We start from the raw sequence: 23939 nt of genomic DNA, 5'->3' as shown, positions 1-23939 counted from the left end.
GCGGGCGGTGGAGGCGCAGGCGCGGCTGCCCCGGACCTGCCCCGGCCCCGGCTGCGGCAGCGGCAGCGGCGGAGCCGGCGGGGCGGCGGCGGCGGGATGGCGGCGCCGCTGAGCGACGGGGACCGTCGGAAGCAGATCAGCGTGCGGGGCATCGCGGGGCTGGGGGACGTGGCGGAGGTGCGCAAGAGCTTCAACCGCCACCTCCACTTCACCCTCGTCAAGGACCGCAACGTCGCCACCCCCCGCGACTACTACTTCGCGCTGGCCCACACGGTGCGCGACCACCTGGTGGGGCGCTGGATCCGCACCCAGCAGCACTACTACGAGCGGGACCCCAAGGTGAGCGCCGGGGGGACAAGGGACTGGGGCTCGGCGGCTGTGCCTTCTTCGCAGGTGTGTCTCCGTGTCCCCCTGGCGGGTGTCACTCCAGGCATGACCCATGGGCATTCCCTCAGCCTTGTCTCTTGTGTGCACCATGGCTCCTTACCATGGCCGTGCTGCTCGTGCATCCTACCATCTTCCCTGTGAGCATCGTCACGCTTGCATCCCTCACACTCTGCTGTGGCTGTGTCCCCCTGGGCATTGCCATGGCCATGTCCCCATGGCAGCATGGCCATGTCCCTTGAATGCACTTCACAGTGGCGGTGTCCCCATGAGCCTTGGCTCAGCCATGTCCCTCACACAGATCTTGCCATGGACATCACCATGGCTGTGTCCCTTGTGCAGTTTGCCATAACTGTGTCCCCACAAACTCTTTTGTAGCCTTGTCTCAATGAACCTTGCTGCAGCATTGTCCTCCTTCAAAAACCCCCATACCTGTGATCCCCTACACCTTGTTGCAGCCATGTCCCCTGTGATCCCACTCTGAGCATGCCCTTCCATGGGCCTTGCTGGTGCTAAATCTTGTGCACACTTCACCGCGGCCACGTCCTGCACTGGCACTGCCACGGTGGTGTCCCCTGTGGGCATCGTCGCCTCCATGTCTCAGCACATGCCTCAGCACAGCCGTGTCCTGACTTCACTCCTGCAGAATATGCAGGCAGCTCGGCTTTGAGACCGGAGAGGAGTTTCTTGCCTTGTGAAAACAGACAAGCTCTCCCAGGTAACCAAACCCTGGGGTTTCTTCCCACTTGTCAAGTCAGGACAGCGATGCTGGAGGAGCTGGGGGCTGCAGGACATTTAAATTGAGACCTGATCCAGCATTTGAGTGGAGAGCCACAGAGAGCAGGTACTAGGAAAGGCACATACCTTCCCCTTGTGCAGGCAGCTGCCTCCCTGAGTCAGCTCGTTTCCCAATATTATGAATATTGCCTTGACACAAAAAGCAAAGTGCACTTTCACAACGGAATGGCTGCACATACACTGGAAGTTACACTGGTGCATGGGGCTTTTATCCTTGCTCACACAGATGTGCCCTGATGTGTATTGCTGCAACAGAAGGAATTGTACAGATCCCATAAAGGCTCAGAGGAGCTTGGAGCGAGTTTTCTTACTGTCCCCCACCCTTAGATTTTCATTAGGAATGTGTTTCTGTGGCAGACTGAAAGGGGCAGAGCATGTGTGCAATTGTGCAATGTTTTTGGTTTTTCTGATGAGCCCCAGGGAATAGACAGACCCTTTCAGACTCCCAGCAGAGGTGGCAGAGTGGGTAATCCTGCTGCTTAGCAGGGAAGGATCCAAGCTACAGTGGAAGGAGATTCAAGGGAAAGCACAATTTAAAGTCAGGTTATTGCTCTGTTAAAAATTCCTGTTTGTTTATGAAAATATCCACAGCAATAAATCTGAGTGAGGGCAAAAGTTTGCACAGCCTGTTTCTTATCCCACACACAGGCTTTCGTTAGCATTCGTGGCACAGACGTGGCTCCTCTCAAACTTGGAGGGTCACAATGGAGCAGCCTGTCGTGCACAGTTGTGCCAGGAACCCTGCCACCCTTGGGACAGTTTATTTGTTCAACAGGATGAAACGTATGAAACTCAGTGTGGGGAGAACAGGAAGACCTATGTGATAGGAGTGCTGGAAAATTGCCAGCAGGAAGGTGCTGGTCCTGGGCCCAGCCAGCCTGTGTGGGGCAGGGGTCTCACTCTGGCTTTCGGGAGGCTCTGGATCAGCTTCAGCCTAGCCTGGGAAAACTTTAAAAGCCCAGCGTAAACATCACCTCAGCTGAGCCTGACAGTGTATAAATATACTATTCAGGATCCTAGATAATTCTTGCCCTGAGTTAATTAGGGAAACACTTAACAGGCAGCGAGATTTTTCTATAGAAGGCTGTTGGCAGGGAGATGCGTGGCGGAGGCTTGGCCGGCATCCCGTGCAAGATTCTTCTGACAAACAACTGTGGTGCGTGGTGTTCAGGAGCAGGCGCCAAGAGCCAGTCTGGGAAGACATCCCTACTCTGGAAAATGCTTGGGTCTGCTCTTCATTTTAAGCAACTTTGGTGAAAGCAAAGTGCTGTGCTGTGTGTAAGCGATTTGCTTTGCCTCCCCAGCGCATTTACTACCTGTCCCTGGAGTTCTACATGGGTCGCACTCTGCAGAACACCATGGTGAATTTGGGCCTGCAGAATGCTTGTGACGAAGCCATTTACCAGGTAAAGTCTTGGGGGGTAACCCCCTGAGGTACTGGCTAACCTTTTCCATGCAGAGGCATGGGTATCTTTATTTCTCAGGGCTTTACCCTAAGGTTGTGTTCTTTTGACTGTACAAAACGAGGCTTGGCTCTCTCTTAGTGTTTTTCATTCCCTACAGAAGACAGTGTGGGGACCCTTGGTTGCCTTGGAGTTAGAGTACGGTTTTTTCAAACCACTGTTTTCCTGTAGTGAATGGGAAAATCCAGAAGTGTATACAGAAAACAACACCCAGTATCCCAAATGATTAAGGAGTCACAGGCTGCAAAGAGCTTTCCGTTAGCAGGAGAGAAGATTGCTTACCACAGGCGATGTAGACTGATAGGAGAAACTGGGCCAAAAGAGGAAACTGGAGCACCAAAACACCAAATTACATTTCATTTTACAAGGCACAGCAGCAGAGTTGCCAGAGAGAAGTTAATCATTGAGAAGGGAGAAAGGAGGGAAATTGTTTACTTGAAGTAAAATGTAATCAGATGATTTCTAATTGGAAAAAGACACAGATTGGTATCGCCAAGACAATCACAAATGTGAGGCCATGGTTACTTATATCGTTACTTGCAGCCATCTCTCAGCAGCTCAGTGACATTTTTTGGCAGAATGTGAGTTTTTTGGCTTTCTCACCCAAAGGCTTTATTTATCCCTGCCTCTTCCCCCCGGCCCCAGGTGTGTTGGGAGGTGTCCTATCCGGCATGACTCTGTCAGTGAGAGAATTTGCCTCATTTTTGGTGTCCCCATCACCCTGTGCATGAGGCTTTCCCATCTTGTGGTTGCAGACCACTGAAGTCTGGGAAAACAGTTTGGGGAGCAGCCACAGTGTTGGCTTAACAGCCTGCTGTCCCCCCTGGCACCAAGGTGAGATACTGCTGCCCTCCAGGAGGCAGCATCTCTTGACTCCTGGAGAGTCCTTGCTGCTGGCATGCTTAGCCTTCATCCGGCAGTGGCCCCCAGGCCAGAGAACAAACAGTGGATGCAGGCAACCACTTCCAGCAATGGACTGCGGCCAAGGAGCTCGACTGCAGGCTGGACAGGATATGGGAAGCACAGAGAGTAATTACCGCCAGCCTGGTCATGCCCTTTCTCAAGGACTTGATGGATGCAAGCGGAGAGATGACCTGCCCTGCTGGACTTGGGGGTCCCTTGCACACCAGCTTGACCATTCACCATCCTGTCTCCAATGGCGAGTTTGGTTGAAGGGCCTCCTGGCATGGGGGGTTGCCAGGGGATGAGTGTTTTGTTTGAAGTCTCTAAGGAAACCTAGTTCATAGGAAAGGGGTGTTTGATGATGTGCTAAATTGTTTCCCAATTAACTGGGCTGCCCGAGGACCAGGAGCTGTTGAGATGCTTTGTGAGGAGTGGTGGGGACGGAGCAAAGACCCTGTGGGCTTAATTTCCCACAGTGTGGTTGTTTTTAGGATCTGTGTTTGGCCTCCTCGGAGAACAGCTCAGGACATGGGTTTTGAGTGGTGACATGTTCTGCTGTGGCTCTCTCCAATAGCTGGGTTTGGACTTGGAGGAGCTGGAAGAAATTGAAGAAGATGCTGGGCTGGGAAACGGAGGCCTGGGCCGCCTGGCAGGTAATACAGGGAGAGGGAAGCCCCCTTCTTTTGCAGAGTGCACGGGGACCAAGGGTGGAAGCTGTCACACCCTCGCCACTGCCTTTTGCCCTGCAGGCCTTCAGCAGTATGGTACCTTCATGCCTGTTCCTGGCTGGCCAGAAACAAGCCCCCTTCACAGTGAGAGCATCCAGGAGATGTAGGTGTGTGTTCTGCAGCGCAGAAGGCAGGGCTGCGGCTGAAAGAGGCTGTTGGAGCCTTTCTCCTCACCTCTATGAGAAATTTCTCACTTCTCAGAGGCACTCAGCAGCTATCACAGAGACAGATTGTTGGCTGCTATTTTAGTCTGCCTGTCCCATGGGACAGCTGGAGATGAGAGCTCCCCAGTGTGGAGTAAATGCTGGGGCTGATCTTTACCAGAGCTGCCGGGACTGAGGGCTGGAAAGGTTTTCTTTAGAAACAATGATAGTTAAGTAGCTGGTGGTGCAGTGAGTTGGGGTCAGAAGCCCTGCTTCACTGGGCAGGCAGGCTTACAGCAAGGCATTAGCACCGCAGGCAAGTTTAGAAGAGCTCTCACTGCAACAAGGCTGGATTTAGTGTTTTAGTGACCTCTTCTTGCCACCAACAGTTTGGGGGGGTTCATGATGGCTTGGCAGGATGTACATAGGGTCCTGCTGCAGTCATTCTCCTTCTGTCCCTTCTGCACATAGATTTTCTCTGACTAATAAACATTTCCAGCAATACTGGCTGTGGCAGCCCCTCACCTCCATGCACAGCACACTGTAGCAAATGCAGCTAGAGAGGATTGAGGTTCCTTGCAGCATGACCCTGCTCTGCTCTTCCAGCCTGTTTCCTGGACTCCATGGCCACGCTGGGCCTGGCAGCATACGGTTATGGCATCCGCTACGAGTTCGGTATCTTCAATCAGAAGATTGTCGACGGTTGGCAGGTACGTTGGGAAACTCAGGTCAGCTCTTCTCCCTCTGTTTTATACTGCAGTGGCCACCTCTGCCTGTGGACAAGGCCTGGCACTGCTGTGCCTTGAGCTGCTCCTAAACTGGGCATATGAGTCCATCACTGGGCAAGATCATGTGGAACTTGAGCCACAGGGCATGGCTGAGACCAGAGGTCTCCCTGCCTGGGGCTCCATGACACAGCTGCAACAACTCGAGAGTCCCATCCAGCCTGGCAGTGAGTGGGCAAGGAGTCAGACTAAGGATGGAGATGTGCCTAAATACCTCATGCAGGTGTCTGGTGAAGGATGGATTTGAACATAATGGAACACGGGCAAGTGCCTGGGGTGCTGCTGCTCCTGTGGGTTCCCTGGGTCACTGGCAGCAGGGCCTTAAACAGGGACTTTCCTGTAGCATTAGCGATCATAGTATTTTGTAGTGAAAATAGCTAAAATGCCCCAGCTGGCAGTTTTCCTTAGTGTATATCTGGAAGTTGTTTCCGTGAGGAGACATGCCTTGCTTCTGAGCATAAAGTACCTTTTCCCCCCTAAAATAGTGAGAGGTTTGAAGATTGTTTCTTCCTCCTTCTCCACAAAAAAGCTGCAATGCTAGGCCCTATAAATGGTAAAAACAGGGAAGAAAGCTTCTGCTGTATTTGACTTCATGTTACTTAAAAAAGAATGGGGGTGGTGGCATGCTGGGTTGTGGCTCAGAGCTGCCCTTCCCTCTCTCCTCCCCTTCCCGGCAGAGAAATGCCTGGAGGCACAAAGCATCTCTCCAAGTGCCTCAGCCCCTCTGGTTCCTGGATAACATCAACCTTGGTGACTCTGATGGGTTCACTTTGACTACATTGCCACTGTTACCAGCTGAGAGGAAAAACCCTCCCTGTTACAGACCTAGATTACAGAGGGTGACTTGTGGCCAGGAACAGCACCAATGGGTGCCACATCCCAAGTGTAACAATCAAACTGGATGTAAAGGCATGGAGACAGACTGAGTGCAGTGGTCTGTGCAGTTTGGATGGCTTAAACCTGAACAGTGCTGCAAAGCCCATAGAGGCTGATTTATTTATACCAGTTGGGATGCAGACATCTAAGTTTTGGAAAGCCCAGCTGTCCTCTAGAGGCCTCTGCATATCCATTTTTAAAGCCAGCTTACTAGAGCTTTGTTTTTAAACTGGTCTGCCTTCGGAGAGCCTTATTTAGCCTTCACTTGTAGACACAAGCCATCTGTTGAACCTCTTTTGCCTCTTGCAGGTGGAGGAGGCGGATGACTGGCTACGCTATGGCAATCCCTGGGAGAAAGCTCGCCCAGAGTACATGCTCCCTGTGCACTTCTATGGCCGTGTGGATCACACTCCTGAGGGTGTGAAGTGGATCGACACCCAGGTACCACCATCATCTGTGTCAGTGCTGGGCTGGAGGAGACCAGGCAGGGTAGTGAGGAGGGGGAGCATCTGACCCTGGACTGCCTGAGGGGTTCAGGCTTTACTTCTCTCCCAGATTGGCAAAACTCTCTCTGCTACCCTTGCAATTATGAAAGTGACACTGTAGCCTAAATGATTTGAGGAAAAAAAATTTTTGTTGATTTGTTGCAGTAGGAATTGAGAAAAAAGAGGGATGATACTCAACAACTTCCGATCATTTGGGGCCTCCTTCCCTGCTGATCTCCAGGGTGAAACCCCACAGTCTTGAATGGATTTATGTTGGAGGACAAATTGGAGAACCCTGGCAGCTCTGCTAGATTCCTTCTGCACTGCTCCTGGTCACTGCTCACTCACACTCAGTAGTTTTGCAGGTGGTTCTAAGTGCTGCTGCTGTGCGTGGGCAATATTGTGGGTGTTTAACTCCTGTGATCAGAGCAAGTTCCTCTTTCCCAGACAAGCCCAAGTGGTAGAGTGCTGTCAGGGGAGGCTGGAGGTGTGGTTTCTAGTCTCCAGTCTGCCCGGAGGCCTTGTTTTGTGGCATTGTGGAGCACAAATGCTCCTTCAGCCTCCCACAGTTGAGGAAGTAGTGCTGTACTTCAGGAGCACGTGCTTGCTCAGGGCACAGGCTGCTGCATCACAGATGCATTCCCATCTCGCAGCTGAGGTAGGCAAGCTGTGAAGAGGCACAGGTCTATTAAGAGGATCAAAGATGCTTCAGCCTCTCCTGTGTAAGCAGTGCCCAGGATGGAGGAAGGAAGGATGATTAATTTCTCTGGGATTCACGGATATGACCTAGCCTTGTTCCTGTGATGTTCCAGCAGTCTCTCAGCCTGATGAGCCAGCTTGGTTCATCCGAGGAGCTCACAGTCACAGAGCCCAGCCATTCTCTTCAGTGCCAAGAGCTGAAGCTCAGTTTCAGAGTCACCTGGGCCTGCTCAGAGGAGAAATAAACCAGGTCTTTTTCCAGGGGTCTGGTTGTCCAAGGCTGTGCAGTGACTTAGGCCACTCCCAGCACAAATAGTGCAAGGGTTCAACACCACAGCCCTGTGAATATCTTGGAGGCATCTTGGAGCCAGACCTCTCTGGTCCCCGAGTGCAGCAGGCATCCACCTGGGGACCGAGTGCCATTGCATTACAACATCTCTCTCTTCTGGTCCTAATGGTTGTCCAGGGTTTCAGGGATCCCAAACATTGCTTCCTACAAGGAAGTGAATTTTCAGATAGTGCTGTTAAGGGAACAAGTTGGAAAGGCTCAAAAAACCCGAAGACACAGTCTCCAAATATAGCATTGCTGAGTTCATGTGATGTGTGCTCCAGTCTCTGGGCAGGCTCTCTGCCTGCTTCTGTGTTCAGAGCTGGTAATAGCAGCTTGAGCTCTTGCTGATCCCAGAGGAGAAGTGTTGCTGATGCCAGCACAAAGAGGCTGTTCAGGACCATAATAGAGTTTTCCCTGCTCTCTGAACGCAGCTTCTGCAGTTCTCTGCTGCTTCTCACATCTTCAGGACAGTCTCTGCCTGGTGTTCCGTTAGATTGACTTGTTTAGGAAGATGCTGGCTCTCTTTGCCAGTGTCAGAGAGGAGGCCCAGGCTTCATGCTGCAGGATCAGGGTCTTGCTCTGCAAGTACCATTCAGCTCTGCTGACATAAGCCCTTGGCCTCTTTGTTCCAGGCTGAGTTCAGGGTGCCTCACCTTGTTGGCAATAGGTCTGGAGGCACACAGGTGTTGGCACATCAGTGTGCTTGTAAACACACTCATGCCTTGCTTAGCTAGTGTAATCTGAGCTGGAAGCCCCAGTGTTACTCCCTGTAGCCATGTGTACAGGATCTTCAGGCTTAAGCATCATCTGTAAACTGCACAAATAGTTTCACACTCACTTTCAGTTCAGGTGTTGGAGATCTCAGTGAATTTATCCAGGCAGGTTCAACAAACCCTGAATCACTCTGGGGATGGTGCTGGCAGGTTGCAGAAAGCTAATGGGCAGGATTCAGGCTGTGGAGTTTATCCCACGTGGAAATACAAAGGTCCTAGCTGCCCTGGCTCTACCCCAGCACAGACAGAATCACAGTGGGCAGCTGAGGATGCTTGCTCTGATCAATAACTAATAGGTACTCCAGATGGTATAGGAAGGTCAGCAGGCTGCTTGAAACTCTCTTTGGCATTTCATTGATGGGCTTGTAACTCCAGTTGGTGCCCATGACACCATGAAAGTCTGTGAAACTCAGCAGGAGTGTTTTAGTGAGGTGAGGTTCTTACCACAGCCAGTTGTCTGTGTCCTCTGGATTCTTCCTGCAGGGGTTTCAGCCACTTTCCTGCCTTCTCCGAGGCTATTGTGCTGCTAACCAGAGGGGGATACTGTCCTTTTGCAGGTTGTCCTTGCTATGCCTTACGACACACCAGTACCAGGATACAAGAACAACACTGTGAACACCATGAGGCTGTGGTCTGCGAAGGCGCCCAATGACTTCAACCTCCAGGAGTGTAAGTGCTGTCCCTCCACAGCCTCTCTTCTGGCCAGGCTGGGACACAGTTGTTCCTGTGTGCATGGCACCTGGCACAGCACTACCCATCTGGCCTGCTTTATCCGTATCTCCAACTACTTCCAGAGCCCTCATGTACCAGGACACCCATCCTTTCTCCTTTCATCTCCATCACACTTACCATGCTCTCACAACCTGCCCTATGCCTTCCCCCAGTCCACCTGCTACTGGATTCCCTACATCACCAAATGAGCTGCAAACTTTCTGTGTAGGGTCATTTTCTGTGCAGTGCTGATGGAAAAAAGCAGCACAGCCCACCTTACCGTTGGTTTGCTTTAGGTGCATTTTCCAGGCTTTAATTGCAGTGCTGAAGAGCAGATATAGGGCAGCTAACACACCAAATGTCAGTGCTAGTCTGTTACAGAAGGGGAAGGTTTTAGATTAGACTGATTTGATTTATTCTTCCATGCTGTCAAGTGCAGAGATTTGTGTGTCCAAGCAGCCTTGCCAGGAGAACTTGTGTGGGGGACATGGAGTAACAGCTCCTGAGTCTCCTCAGTTCTTGATCGGCAGTTGTGAGCTGGTTTTGTGAGCTGGTTTTGATGAGCCTGTTATACCCTTTAGGAGCTGAGTGTGACTGTGGTGTTTATGCTTCTTTGCCCGCCCGCATTTCTCCTTAGTTCTTAAGCAAGATGGCTGATCGCTCAGTTCCTTCTTTTGCCTTCTCTGGCTGCTATCTGACTTCAGTTTCTGTCTCCTTCCTGATATGTGTGTCTTGAGAAGCACATGGAGATGTACCTTTCTCTTGTCCCATCTCCTCCTGTCACTCTGGTGCCCTTCACACACATACATTCCCGTTATATTCCATTAATTCCAGCCTGAATAGTCATGTTACAAAATCTCTCTATGAGCAAAAAGTGCACTGTCAGGGACCTACCTGCCTGAATCTCTATGGCTGCTGGAGTGCTGTGTGTATTTCTCTCTTGCTGCAGTCAATATGGGTGACTACATCGAGGCGGTATTGGACAGAAACCTGGCAGAAAACATATCCAGAGTCCTGTACCCAAATGATAATGTGAGTGACTCTCTTGCCTCTCTTTCCTGTTGCTCAGAATCATCTTTCCTGCAGGTTCCTTGCATCTCCTTGTTTGCAAGCAACTGGAAGGTCATGGCCACCTGATGTTTATTGTTTTGGTTTAATACAATAGGTTGTCCCTGTAATTTCCAATGAACACACAATGCTCTGCAGGCTCTAGAGGGTCTCTGGTAACTGATAGCAGCTAAGAGTCTGGCCCAGATTGTGTAGCTGCTCTGTTCCCTGCTGCAAGAGGAAGACATATTACTCCTTCAACTTGAAGGCCTATGCCAATTTATATAGGGGGGACTCGTTCCATTCTCAGTTCAAGGGATTTCTCACTGTAGGGTCTGTCCCAGGCCAAGCACTCACTGGACACTGGGTCCAAAAGGGAAGAACCCTCACTATCTAGTCATGGGCTAGCATCTGTGCTGGAAAAGCTCATCATCCCCTGCACTTTACCCTGCACTCTTTCATTCATGCTGGTGCTTTAAAATAGACCAGCATAGTGTATGTGAGAGGCAGCTGGTGTGTCCAGAGACACACTCCTAGTTCCTGGCTGTTGCAGGGAGCCCAAAATCCTTTATCCAAAAACCCTGCAAAGGAGGGTTGCAGCAAGGGAGGGAGCTGCGCTGGCTCTGTAGGAGTAGCATGGATGTGGTGCTCTCTCTGGGGGCAGCTGTTTGAAATGCCAAGCCCCTTGTCAGTCCCTGCAGCTGCTGTCCCCATCAGAGACATATGAGAAACATCCACATTTGCCCTGATGAGGTGCTGAACTTGTGAGGCCTGTTGGGAAGCCCATCAGAGTGGATAGGAGCATCTCCAGGGGTTTGGCTGCCAAGTGGGTATGGGTGTGGCAGCTGCAGCACTAATGGCTGTTCTTTGCAGTTCTTTGAAGGCAAGGAGCTGCGGCTGAAGCAGGAGTACTTTGTGGTGGCTGCCACCCTCCAGGACATCATCCGCCGCTTTAAGTCCTCCAAATTTGGTTGTCGAGACCCCGTGAGAACATGCTTTGAAACCTTCCCAGACAAGGTGAGTCTGTGGTCAGAGGGTTGGGGGACATTCCAGCCAGACCTTACATGAGGGAAAGCAGGACACTCAGGACCAAGTGTATACAAACATGTATACAAACATGTATACAAACACCCTGGCAATTGGGTTGTAAAACAGATGAACTCTGGGCCTATTTTCCCAGGGGAAATTTGCAATTTGGAGCAAAACTTGAAAAGTTTGAGTAGCTCCATTACTGAGAGCTCTGGCTGTTTCTGGGGGGTGTGTGTCACAAGAAGAGACTTGGGGCTGACCCTCATGCCAAACCTGTGCACTGTCAGAGTCCTATCACTGCCAGAACTGAGACCAGCAAGTCTGTGTTGCAGGTGGCTATTCAGCTAAATGACACCCACCCTGCCTTGTCCATACCAGAGCTCATGAGGATTCTTGTGGATGTGGAGAAAGTGGACTGGGACAAGGTAAGCAGAGCTAAGAGGTCTGTGGAGAACCTTTCAGGGGAAAGAGGAGGGGATTTCCTTTCCCCTCCTGGCCTGGACACGTGTATGTTAACCTGCTGTTTGTAACACAGGCCTGGGAGATCACAAAACGGACCTGTGCCTACACCAACCACACTGTGCTGCCTGAAGCCCTGGAGCGCTGGCCAGTCTCCATGTTTGAAAAGTTGCTGCCGCGTCACCTGGAGATCATTTATGCCCTCAACCAAATGCATCTCGATGTAAGGGACGGGGCTGGTCACAGGCTGTGGGAACTCAGGGGGTCTTGATCTGACCATCCTTAGGATGGGAATGCTCCTAGGTCCTATGGCTGCGTCACTAACGTCCCTTTCCCTGCCTGCAGCGTGTGGCAGCTCTTTACCCGGGGGACATTGACCGTCTCCGGAGGATGTCGGTGATCGAGGAAGGAGACTGCAAACGGATTAACATGGCGCACCTCTGCGTGATTGGCTCCCACGCAGTCAACGGCGTGGCCCGCATCCACTCGGACATCGTGAAGAACTCAGTGTGAGTTGGGGGACGCTCAAGGCATGCACCCTCTCCACTCACTGGGTTTTGCCTGCAAGCTGTGGAGAGCTCTCTGGGGCAATTAGGTATCCAGGTCTGTTTTGGCTGCCTTGCTGGATATGGCAGGCTGGGGAGACTCTCTCCCTTTAGATCTGGTGAAACTCTTGGCAGTACAGCTGAGGAAGGGGGCGAGAGGCAACAGAGTTCACACCTGTAACAGGGAGATCAACAGAGTCTGCCCTGAGTCAGGAGCACACACAGTGGGAGCCCAGCTGAAGATTTGGGTGGTGGTGGGTGGTTCAGAGCTCCCTGATGTTCCAGATTCAAGGATTTCTATGAGCTGGAGCCAGAGAAGTTTCAGAACAAGACCAATGGGATCACACCGAGGCGCTGGCTCCTGCTGTGCAACCCAGGACTGGCCGACATTATTGCTGAGGTGAGTCATATGTGAAGTGAGAGGCTGAGCCTGATCCGTTTGATCACCTCTTCTTGTGGTCTGATCAGACCCAAGGCTGACACCTGGCAGGTGTGTGTGGGGACAGCCTGGGAGGTGCACACCTGTGGTAACTGTAGGTGTGAGGTTGGCCGGGCTTTAAAATTGATGATGAAGAGTTGGTGAAAAAAAGCTGCAGAAATTTGGATCTGGTCCCTGCCCTTGCAGTGACTATGCACCGTCATGGTGTCAGCAAAAGTGTGCAGCTTCATAGGCACATGGAGCTCCCTTGGAGCCCCAGCCCCAGTTCTGTTTCCAGGCCCTTTGGCACAGGTTTTTGCTTCACCCTGCGACATGCCATGGCTGAATATCATCCTGTAATTAAATGTATGTTCATGTCGTGCCCATCTGTTTCTCCAGCTTCCAGGAGGCCCTAGCACATGTGCATGCATCCTCCTTCCTCCCACTAAAGCTCTTTAAGAGAAGGAGGCTTCTTTGAGTTTTTCCAAGTGCCCCATTTCCATTGGGCTCCCTGATGACACAGAGAAGTAACCTCATCATAAAACTTTGCCCCTTTTCCTGGCCACACTGCATCTTCCAGTTCCCAGTGGGACTGTGTCATCTCTGTTGGGGAGGTGCAGTTGTGGACGGGGTGAAGTGCCTCATGGGTAGGACATTCCTCTCTTGGTTTGTTCTTTTAGAAAATTGGGGAAGGCTTTATCACAGATCTGAGCCAGCTGAAGAAGCTACTGGATTTCATCAATAATGAGACTTTTATCAGGGATGTGGCAAAAGTCAAACAGGTAATGTGCACTGGAGGTGGGGTGGGCGGAAGAAGGCTAAAGGCACCATGCTCCCAGGAACATCCCAGCAGCAAATACTCACTTCTGATGCAAGCCCTGAGAACCTATGCCTATTTCTCATATTTTTTTACCAGGAGAACAAGCTGAAGTTTGCAGCCTACCTGGAGGAGCAGTACAAAGTGAAGATCAACCCTTCATCCATGTTTGATGTTCAGGTCAAGCGAATCCATGAGTACAAGCGGCAACTACTGAACTGCCTGCATGCCATCACCCTCTACAACCGTAAGTCCTGCCTGGGCTGGTACATAAGGAGCGTTCCCCAACCTCTCACTGCCAGGCTCCCCATGTAAAACTATGGCAGCTGATGGCCAGGGACTCCTGCGCCTACCTCTGCCCTCCTGTCATGAAGGGCTTCTCTCCAGGAGGGAATACAAAATGTCTGAAGGGTCATACAGAGCTCTGAGGAAAAGCTCACAGCCCACATCTCCAGCCCAGCTGGTGCCCAGGTAACCCCTACACCTGTTCTGCAGGTGTTGAGACTGGCCTGATGCAAGTTAAAGTCCCACTTCCCAGTGTATATTTTGGGCCTCTGCCCATTCCTTAAGGGAGGCAAGTCATTTGAGCTCTGCATTGTGCTAGCTTGAGTAGTTCTTCAAGGATTCTGCAGCCAATTTTCACCCACTACAGCTCCAGCAGATGTCTGGTTGGCTTCAGAGTCCTGCAAGTTTGATGGGTCCTTGTGACATGGGCTGAGATCCCGGCCCACCTCTGATGCATGCAGCTGTGAAGATTTTTTTAATTTTTTTTAAGATCAAAATTGACCTTTCAAATTTGAAAAATTTTGAAGAAAGGTCCCTGCTCTTTCAGGCATCAGAAGTAATCCATCCAAATCCTGTGTGCCCAGGACTATTATGATTGGAGGAAAGGTAAATGCGTTCCAGACTCGGTGCATGCATGGCTCAGTGAGGGTGTGGGAAAGGTACTGTCCCCTTTCTGTGGCTTGGTGGGGCCCACTGTAGGTTACCCAGTGTGTGTCTGCTGTTGGGCTCCTCAGGAAACGCCTCGACAAACTAACTGGATTGAGCAAGGCCCCATCACTGTTTCCCCGTGGCTCAGGACTTCTCCTCCCATGAGGGTGTTTTTGCTAAATCATGGCTGGGAGAATTAGGATTGTTCAGTTTGGAGAAGAGAAGGCTCTGGGGAGACATTATTGCAGTCTTTCAGTGCTTGAAGGGGGCTTTTTAACAAAGATGGAGACAAACTTTATAGCAGGGCCTGTTGCAATGAGGGATAGTAGTTTTAAACTGAAGAAGGATCAGTTTACATTAGATCTAAAGTGTAAATTTTTTACAATGAATGTGAGCATGTTGCCCAGAGGTGGCAGATGCTCTAACCCTGGAAACATTCAAGGTTGGAGGAGGCTCTCAGCAACCTAGTCTAGTTGAAGATGTCCCTGCTTATTGCAGGGGGGTTGGACTAGATGGCCTTTAAAAGTCCCTTCCAGCCCAAACCATTCTATGATTCTCTGTGAACAGCAGAGGTCAGGCCCAGACTCTCCCTGCAGTGAGGACCCACGCTGGTATCTCTCATGCTCTCCTTTATAAGCCTTCACCATTTCTGGGCTGCTCTTCTTCAGGCGGCTCCTGGCTACCACATGGCCAAGATGATCATCAAACTCATCACATCCGTTGGTGATGTCATCAACAACGATCCCTATGTGGGAGACAAGCTCAAGGTCATCTTCCTGGAGAATTACCGGGTATCCTTGGCCGAGAAGGGTATGTCTGGTCTTGTGTAAGCATATGTCAGGAGTTGGGCATGTCCCAGCTAAGCCCAGGAACTGGCTGGCCTAAGAGGCTGTTATGGCAGGACAGCTGGCTGTCCCCTAGGAACGGCCTGAGGGTTCCACAAAGGTCAGGAAGCCAGCTTTCTGCACGAGTGACAGCAACTGCATGGGGTCATGGCAAAGCTGAGCCTGGCCCCAAAGTCATGCTGTTTGGGCTGAGGTTGAGGTCAGAAGGGCCACTAGCAGATGTCCAGGCTTGTCCTGGCTGTGGGGAGCTGCAGTGTACCAAAGATTAACTCCTCCCTCTCTCACACCCGGCAGTGATCCCAGCAGCGGATCTCTCCCAGCAGATCTCCACAGCTGGCACAGAGGCCTCAGGTACTGGCAACATGAAGTTCATGGTGAACGGGGCCCTCACCATTGGGACCATGGATGGGGCCAACGTGGAGATGGCTGAGGAGGCAGGCGAAGAAAACCTCTTCATATTTGGCATGCGGGTGGAGGATGTGGAGGCCCTGGATCGTAAAGGGTTGGTACATGCCAGGGCTTTTCAGATACAGGTCCCAGCTCTGGCAGGGAGAGCCATGTTCTCTGGGAGGGACACCTTCCTCCCTGGGCAGCTCTGGAGCAGGAAAAAACAGGGGACTGGAGGCAGCCTCTGTCTGGGGCTGGGTCGTGGATGGTCCATCAGGGATGCAACTTGTCCAGAGCACAGTGGCTGTGAATGGGACATTAAGTCTGGGCAAAAAGTGTTTCAGGCACTGCTACTGGTCGAGGAGCCACTAGCAGGGTGCTCTGATGGACACACCCAGGAACAAGTCTCCTCACTCAGGAGCCATACAACATCCTTACCTGCCCTCCATGCCCCTGGAGAAGTCAGGTCCTGCTCTCCGGGTGCTGGGCCCCAGGAAGAGCATCAGTTCCTACAGCCCGTCTCTGCTGGGCACAGGTACAACGCCCGGGAGTACTATGAGCGCCTGCCAGAGCTGCGACAGGCCATCGACCAGATCAGCAGCGGTTTCTTCTCCCCTCGAGACCCTGGTTGCTTCGGGGATGTCGTGAACATGCTCATGTACCATGACAGGTGAGCGCTGGGAAGTATTCCCTTTGGTGGGCTGCGCTCAGCCTGCTTTAGCCTCCTTCTCTGCTGGCCTGGGTCCTCCTGCACAGGGGCTGAGCCTTGCCTGCCCACAGGAAGATGTCTGTCCTTCCCAGAAGGCAAAGCCCAGCCCTACTCTGCTTTGGGTTTCAGGTTTAAGGTGTTTGCAGATTATGAGGCCTACATTAAATGCCAAGGTCAAGTGGACCAGTTATTCATGGTAAGACATGCCCGCTACTGCGTGGGAGGGATGGGGTCTTTGGCCAAGGCAGTAGAGTGGGAGCCCTTCTCACAGACGCCACAGTGTGTGGGCATTGGGCAGGGCAAGGCAGGTTTTGCTGCTTTGGCAGCCCCACACCATGGCATTGAAATCAGTCAGGTCTGCACAGCCAGTGCCCTGGAACACTGCGAGCTGGGACAGAGCTGGGTAAGGGACTGACTGCTGACATTGCCTCTCCTCAGGATCCCCGCGAGTGGACTAGGAAAGTCATCAGGAACATTGCGTGCTCGGGCAAGTTCTCCAGTGACAGGACCATCACGGAGTATGCCCAGGAAATCTGGGGTGTGGAGCCATCTGCCACAAAAATCCCCCCCCCCAACCTCCCCCGAGATTGATGCACGCACAGAGGAAAGGAAGGAGGAATAGGCTCCCAGCCCAGGAGGCCTCACCACCAGTCAGATGGGCTCAGCTGTGCAGAACCAAGGCCTTTCCCTCAGGGGGCAGATGGATGCTGTGAGGAGGAGCCCTGACTGAGGAACAACAGCTGGGGGACATGAGAAAGGACCTTGTGTTTGCACCCATGTATCCAACCTGCATGTGCTGCATAGTGCTTTTAGTGAGATGACCATGGATAAGTCTTCCAAGCTGTGCTCCATGCTTAACAAGGGCTTTCCAACTAAACCCTCCCCTCAGCCCCTGCCTGGAAGGGCCTGGCCTCCTTGACCCTGCCCCACAAGCAAGATTAGCCAAAACAAAGCCTGTCTTGCATCCTCCTCTGGGGGTCTGCCAGGCCCAAAACTAGAGGAGGGAGAAACCACTCTGCCTCCCAGGCCAACCCTTTCCCCAGTAACACCTACAGAAGGTGGGGCTGGCTGTTAAAGCAGTTGGGCCCAGGGCAGTCACCAATGTCAAACACTGCCACAAGAAGGAGAGCCTGGGATCAGCAACTTCCTTGCCACAGAGCTTACCGTAGTTTCCTGCCACACCTCTTTGCTAACTAAAGGCCCAGTAACCAAGCCACTCCAAGGATTTTTAGGCTCCATATCTGCATAGAGAGGGCTACCAGAGCCACCACTGCCAGGTGGGTGGCTGATCTTTCTGGTTCTTGGCTCTCCAGGTACAGCTGTGGGCTGGGTGCTACCCAGGGGGTGGACATGGATCACATCTCTGGCATTCCTCCACAGCAGGGTCATGCTGTTCCACGTGTCCCTCCCAGTGCTGGGGTCAGAGTTTAACACCCATAGTGCAGCATAGTGCACCAGTACTCCCCTGTGTGACACCAGATCATTAAAACAACCTGAACACCTGCTGGTTTGACTTTGGACTGACTTGTGACTACTCCACACCTCTGGGTTCAGGTTGCAACAAGTTCAGGCCATGATTCCTGAATTGATGCTGTCCTTCCCCAGCTGTGGCTTCATGGGATATGGTCCCGTGCAGCTGACGGCATGCTGGGGTGCTGGCACCATCGTGGGGGCAACATGCCTGTGGTCAGTCTTGCTCAGGGTGTGCAGGAAGAAGTTGATACCAGTGGCTGCACTAGGCTAACTCCAGCCAAAGCTATTTACTGGTACCCCAGGCATGCTGACTATACGCACTGGGATGGGGGTCGCTGTGTTGGGTTTACCCTGCAAATGGCACACAGGGCTCCTGTACTAGAAATCTCACAGGCAGCTCCCATTTCCCCCATTTCCTCTGGAGAAGCAGAGCCTCAGCTGCAGACAGACTACAAGCACAGACCCTCTGGGCTCCAGGAGAGCCATTTTCCCAGAGCTGGCAGCAGCCACAAAGATTTGCCCAGTCCCGGCTGCAAGCTCACCTCCCACACACAACCCTACAGCAGCCTTGCCATGCTCCTGACAACACTGACCTGTTCAACCGGGGAAGAAGTCCCAAAAACTGCCAGATAAAACTGGTAAAGCTGAAGTGATCAGCAGTCAATGCCTTTATTAAAACTACACCACTTTTAGATAAACATTTCAGTTTAAATTTCCAAGCATATCACTGGCCTACTAACAGGAATGGCGGTGTTGGAATCACCCACACCAGCAGTTCTCATGCTGGACTCCCAGCTCTGTCCCACAGGGGGAAGGCAGCCAGCCAGGCCCCAGCTCAGGCTGCACTTTGCCCCAAGCCAGCTGCCAGCAGCAGCATTAACTGGAATGTGTATGTTACTCTCCAGAGCCAGGTAATTGTTTCTCTTCTGTCAGTGCAATAAATTATGTTTGATGCACTTGTATTTAAGTGACACAGCTAGCTTATGAGTATCACGGGTCAGAAACCTCTGGGACAACCACGCTAATGGCAGAATAATCTTGGTACAAGAACAAGCTAGTGTCTCTTTTGCAACTAGTATGAGCCTGCAGATATAACTGGGATGCATGCTGAGCAGTTTATACTATGCTGTACACCCCTGAACAGACCCTTGAGGCAGCACAATTCACTCTGAGCACTAATGACTAAACCTACAGCACCTGGTACTGTCTGTATAGACTGATGGGCGGCAGGGCCAGATCCTAGTGAGTCAGTGTATGACCCTCTCCCATCTCAGAGCTCTTCAGTGGCATAAACCAGCCCCTGTTCTAGCCTCAAGCAGGGCAAGGACATCCCCAGAACCTCTCCCTATGAGAAAGGCTCATTTCCACTTCTGTCTCCTGGATAATGTGCTTCGGCCATGGCTGTCAGAGGGGCTGAGACGTGCTACTGGGAGTGCACAGAAGGGAGGGGAAGGGAGAGATGGGGAGCAACACCCCAGATTTATTTTTGCATCAAGAACTACATACCACTGCCTCCTTTTAACTACAGTGGAACAGCATTGCTACCAGGAACCAGAAAACTTGACCTAAGGAGTTAAAAAGTAGTTGATGGAAAAAAAAAAACAAAACAAAACCCCTTGCCCATCCCACCAGAAAAGGAAGCACGTGGCTGTCTGGGTGGGTACAGGAAAAATGGAAGACATCCATTCCCACAGCCTGGGCACACACTGTTCATGGAAGGGGAGATCAAACAAAAAAGTAATCTCATGCTTTCTGGCTTAAACACCCAAGTTTGCAATTTATATACATGTCATTTCAATCCTAACAGGAAGTGCATGTGAAGAAGGGGTGGAGGTCCACAGAGCATTGCAAGATGGGAGCAGAAATGATGTTCAGAAGGAAAAGGGTATAGGAAAGATAAAGGGGCACTAACCTTTCCTATTAAATAGATATTTCAAATGGAATAACAAAAAAAAAAAAGCCTTTCATTTTATTTCCAAATGTCTTCAATTACCCCAACACTTGCAGCACATTGTGACTGAAGAGCTAAATAAAAATACCTCTCACTACCTGGATCTTCCACATATTTTATTACAGCCACTTACCAAAAGGAAAGGCAAAACATTTCTAGAAAGAGAACACCTCAAACCTAAGCAGGACAACTGTGGTATGGAGATGTGGCAAAAGCCATTCACCTACAAATGAATCTCTACATGATCCAAAACCAGCAGCAATGTTTAAAAGTGAAACAAATATCCTTGGTCATGACACAGTGTCCTAGGAACATCTGTCCTCAGTGGTACCACGTTGGAATGGCCACACTTTGCTGTGCTGAGGTTTTTCATGATTTGGTACTGGCTCCTGGGTTGTTATCACCCCTCCATCCGTGTCAAAAAAAGAAGCCAACAACTTCCTCTGCCGTCACAGGTGCTGGAGTTGCCAAGGGTACACATCAGGACTGAAGTGGAAGTCCCTGACCTTCTCTAATGCCAGGGATGGAAGAATGGCAGACTGACCCACAGGGAGCAGGGAAGAAAAGGAGAGAGAGAAAGGAAGAAAGAAAGGAAATCTCTGTGCTGACAAGCAGCCATTCTTCAATGATGATGCTCATGTTCAGATTTTCCCAGGAATTCCCTAGGAAAGAAAATGACACAGCAGTGACACTCAGCTCTCCTATACTGGTGCATGCTACACCCTGCAGGTTTTCTCATTCCCCTGGCAAATACTATGGCTCAAGCATTTGCAGCTTGAGCTGCACAGGGGACAGCACCGAGCTTTGCTCTCAGGCCCATCAGTGGTTCCCACTAAAAGAGCCAAGCTGAAGCAACTGCTCTGCAAAGAGCTCCTCCAGAGTATCCAGCTTACAGCAGAGACACGCCACAGGGAAGTGTTCTCAGATTTCTGTGGCTCCCCTTCCCAAAACCTGCCTTGCAAGGAGGTGGAGAGCTCTGACTCTGTGCTAAGCCAGCCCAAGTATCTCACCCACTCTGGAGGCCAAAGGGCCTCTAGCTGCCCAATACACATCTCTCTTACACATGGGTGCACATCATCGTAAGCCCCAAGCCCCAGCCCCCACTAAGGCAGGGGTGACCCCGGTCAGCCGGGCTGTTACCGCAGTATTCGAGGTAGCTCTGGACTCCTGTAGATGTACTTGTGCCGGTAGCCGAGGTCTGTGTGGAACGGAACAAACTGCACCTTGTAGTCTCGGAAACTCCGTGATGTTGCAGCAATGTTGTAAAGCTGAATGCAAGGGGAGGCAGGTGAGGGTTGTGTGTTACTCCAAACCTGCATCCCTCTCAGGGTTGGGTTATGGGCCCTGGCTTGAGCAGCTTTGATAGCTCTAGCTTCATTTCACTACTGATTTGCCACCTCCAACAGCACAGAATCTGCAGTCCCTTTGGGCTATGTGTTTCTACATACACCTTTCTATTGTTGACTTTTTGCCTGGTTGGGATGTCGTTCTATCCATACCCATTCCTCCCACCAGATCAGTTTGTAGAGCCACATGTGTACCTTTTTTCCCAGATGAAATGGTACCACTGGATCATCCTCAGCGTGAAGGATGAGCAGCGAACAGGAAATGTATTTCACACTGTAAAACAGACAATGTCACAAAGGCTTAGAGCAATCCCATCGTTCTCTAACACTAACACGTGCATTTTTAAGAAAACTTTAATGACAAACACGTTCTGTGGGTTAAGTGCAATTCAAAACACTTATTCAAAACACACCATTCATTTGATATGTAGAAAATTTACTAATGAAAGGCATCCTCATAAAAACTATTTGCTGCTTATACCAGAGAAAAGTGGTTCAAGACACTGTAAAGCATAATCCCCACCAAGGTCTTCTTTCATTTCACTACTGGAAACTCACAAATGCTCAGACTCTTCAATCAAAGACTCAGTGAAAAGAGATAATGTGATTGCAGGCAAGGTGGCTTATGCAAATGCACAGCAAAGAAATCTTCCCAAACCTTTCAGGTTCAATGCTACTGTTTAATGTGTAACATGCTCTTGAAAAGCATAAATCACATGAACCAAATCTGCATATCCCCGAGTAGTCTCTGTGCTCTCTGTTGCATCTGTTCTTATCAAGAACAATTAAAAAAGAAAGAACTTCACAGTGCAAAGTTGTGCTGCTCTCAGGGCTGTGAGAGTAACTGAAATCACTTCAGCAAGTGTAATGCTGCAACACATTAAAAAAAAAAAAGGCAGTCTGCTGTCTATCCTACTTGTGCTTGCCATAGCTCACTGCAGCCACAGCTGAAACCCCAACAAAGAAGGAACTCACTTCTCATCGTTTGCAAATTTAATTCCACTTGTCGTGATGGGGTCAAGGAAGAACCAGTCAAACCCAGGGAAGTATCTGTATATCTGAGAGCAAAAATGTGCATTAGTGGCAGGACAGTTATATGAACAGCAGTAACAGGGCAGTAACAGGGCAGGCCATTGCCATCCTGGTAACATCCCTTGCCTGCTGACTGCGCTCTCTGCAGTGAGATGGCCCAAGTTTCCACCAGCATTATTTTTCCTCCACTGTTTCAGGCTCATCTTACCAGCCTGCTCAGGAGCAGGCACTTCAGGTGCTTGCATGGTCAAGATCTCTAGGAATCATGCAGGACTGCTGGCAACAGTCTTCCTGGAAGAGCTTTAGCCCAGGGCACCTCAGCCAGCCTGGCTGCATCCCACACCTGGAGTGGGTGTCTGCTCAATTTGCTCCCATGCTGGATGGAAGAGGTGGCCACATTAGGGTGAACTCAACAGGGAAACCACATAAGTGCAAAGGATCCACATGGATGGGGTAGAGACCAAGAGAAGCCCACCTCTGTCATTGCTTTGCTCACACCCACAGAATAGCCTCCTGCAACAGAGAAGCTACAACACAAAAAGAACGGGCTGTTCACTGCTGAGAGCAGAGTCTATCTTAACCCTCCCTAAATTTACTGCCCTTTCTGATCCCAGTTTCTGTTTTCTTTCAGCAGGCTCCATACACAGCTCTGGTACTGCTTATTGTACTAGGGTTCCCAGGAGTTGTATTAAGTGTAGCTCTTTATCCCTGATGTTTATTGATATCACTTCTGCCCCACAAGCCATGCAGTTAGCTCAGCCACAGCACTTCTGATGGTTAATTTCTAAGCATACAATTAATTACATGCCACTAGTGCAAGAGTCACTGTGTACTTGCCACAGAAAAGGGGTGACTTCGTGCCTCCTCCCGTATGTTGGTGAATGGAGATTCCAGTATCAGGGCATCCGGGGGCGTTTCTGAAAAGCCGAAGGCAATGTGCTGAAATGTAGGGGTGCAGATAGCCAACAAGGTCAGGGTCTGCCTTATGAGAGCAGCTGCCACCACAATGCACCAAGAACAGCTTTGTCACAACCCCAAACGTATCTGGGACGCCAGCAAGGCCTGTGCTGGGTGGGAAAAGCATCCAAGCACCACACTTACCTCTCTCACAAAGACGCCTCACTAGATTTGTTGCGACCCTGGAAAGAAGAATGAGCATTTAATTGGCACAGGCCCTCTGCAAGCATCAGGCTCTGTAGATAGTCGGTGCCAAAGGTAAAAGTCAACTGACGTAACATTGACCTTCACGCTATCCAAAGTCTAGTCAGCCAGCCCACAATGACTTGGGTTCCCACCAGCCTCCCATACCCAACTGTCTCAAATGACATCAGGTGCCTGCATTTCAGTAAGCAAACAAGTCCAAGGAAGCAGCACATCATGCAGCCACACTTGGATGGACCTCCTTTCAGGTGGCTCTCAGGCTTCCAGCATATCCATGGCTGTTGACACAAGCCTCTACTCACAGACACACAAGGCTGAGCAAGAAAGAGGGAAGGCAGGGGTATAAGCAGAGGGGTGTTGTGTTTTAGGCAGCTCGAGTGCAGAGGCCCAGGGCTACAACTGCAAAGAGTTTCCATAGCTAGGTCAGAAAACAGCAAGGTCTCCCCCTATGCATCATCCTAATGGGACAGAGATATTTCTAAAGTTGCTGACGCCCTCCAAGCACAGCACATTTCACAAACCTTAAACTCCAGACTGGCTGTGTGTCACCAGGGAACTCAGCTGGGGACCACAGTCCCAGGACACTCTGATTGCAGTGCACTGGGAAATGCCACAAGCAAGCTCTGGACTCAGAAAGGGATCCTGGACTCTGGGCAAAAAAATTTAGAGGAGGAGCCCAAGGAAAAGTGTGTGCCTTCACTCAAACAA

At 50.9% G+C, this 23939-nt stretch overlaps 2 protein-coding genes across 2 annotated transcripts in view; one reads left to right on the top strand and one right to left on the bottom strand.

Annotated features, from left to right (window-relative positions):
* Window positions 1-17: 17 nt before the first annotated feature.
* On the top strand, window positions 18-17773 carry LOC116784183 (glycogen phosphorylase, brain form). Its single transcript, XM_032682500.1, has 20 exons — window positions 18-339; window positions 2487-2588; window positions 4123-4201; window positions 5026-5129; window positions 6390-6521; window positions 8926-9037; window positions 10029-10111; window positions 11000-11143; window positions 11488-11580; window positions 11691-11837; window positions 11960-12123; window positions 12445-12559; window positions 13258-13359; window positions 13494-13641; window positions 14227-14285; window positions 14996-15137; window positions 15467-15674; window positions 16095-16229; window positions 16398-16464; window positions 16707-17773. Exons 1-20 carry the CDS (start codon window positions 97-99, stop codon window positions 16857-16859), a joined length of 2532 nt encoding a protein of 843 aa, XP_032538391.1. The 5' UTR covers window positions 18-96; the 3' UTR covers window positions 16860-17773.
* A 3055-nt stretch (window positions 17774-20828) lies between these two features.
* The window catches only part of ABHD12 (abhydrolase domain containing 12, lysophospholipase), a 34995-nt gene continuing 31884 nt past the window's right edge, over window positions 20829-23939 (bottom strand). Inside the window, 5 exon segments of the mRNA XM_032682502.1 lie at window positions 20829-20960; window positions 21234-21312; window positions 22014-22096; window positions 22908-22987; window positions 23172-23209. Coding sequence (XP_032538393.1) covers window positions 20829-20960; window positions 21234-21312; window positions 22014-22096; window positions 22908-22987; window positions 23172-23209 — 412 coding nt within the window.

This window comes from Chiroxiphia lanceolata, chromosome 3, assembly GCF_009829145.1.
Source record: "Chiroxiphia lanceolata isolate bChiLan1 chromosome 3, bChiLan1.pri, whole genome shotgun sequence".
In the NCBI taxonomy this organism is placed as follows: Eukaryota; Metazoa; Chordata; class Aves; order Passeriformes; family Pipridae; genus Chiroxiphia; species Chiroxiphia lanceolata.
This window is presented reverse-complemented; position numbering and strand designations above follow the sequence as displayed.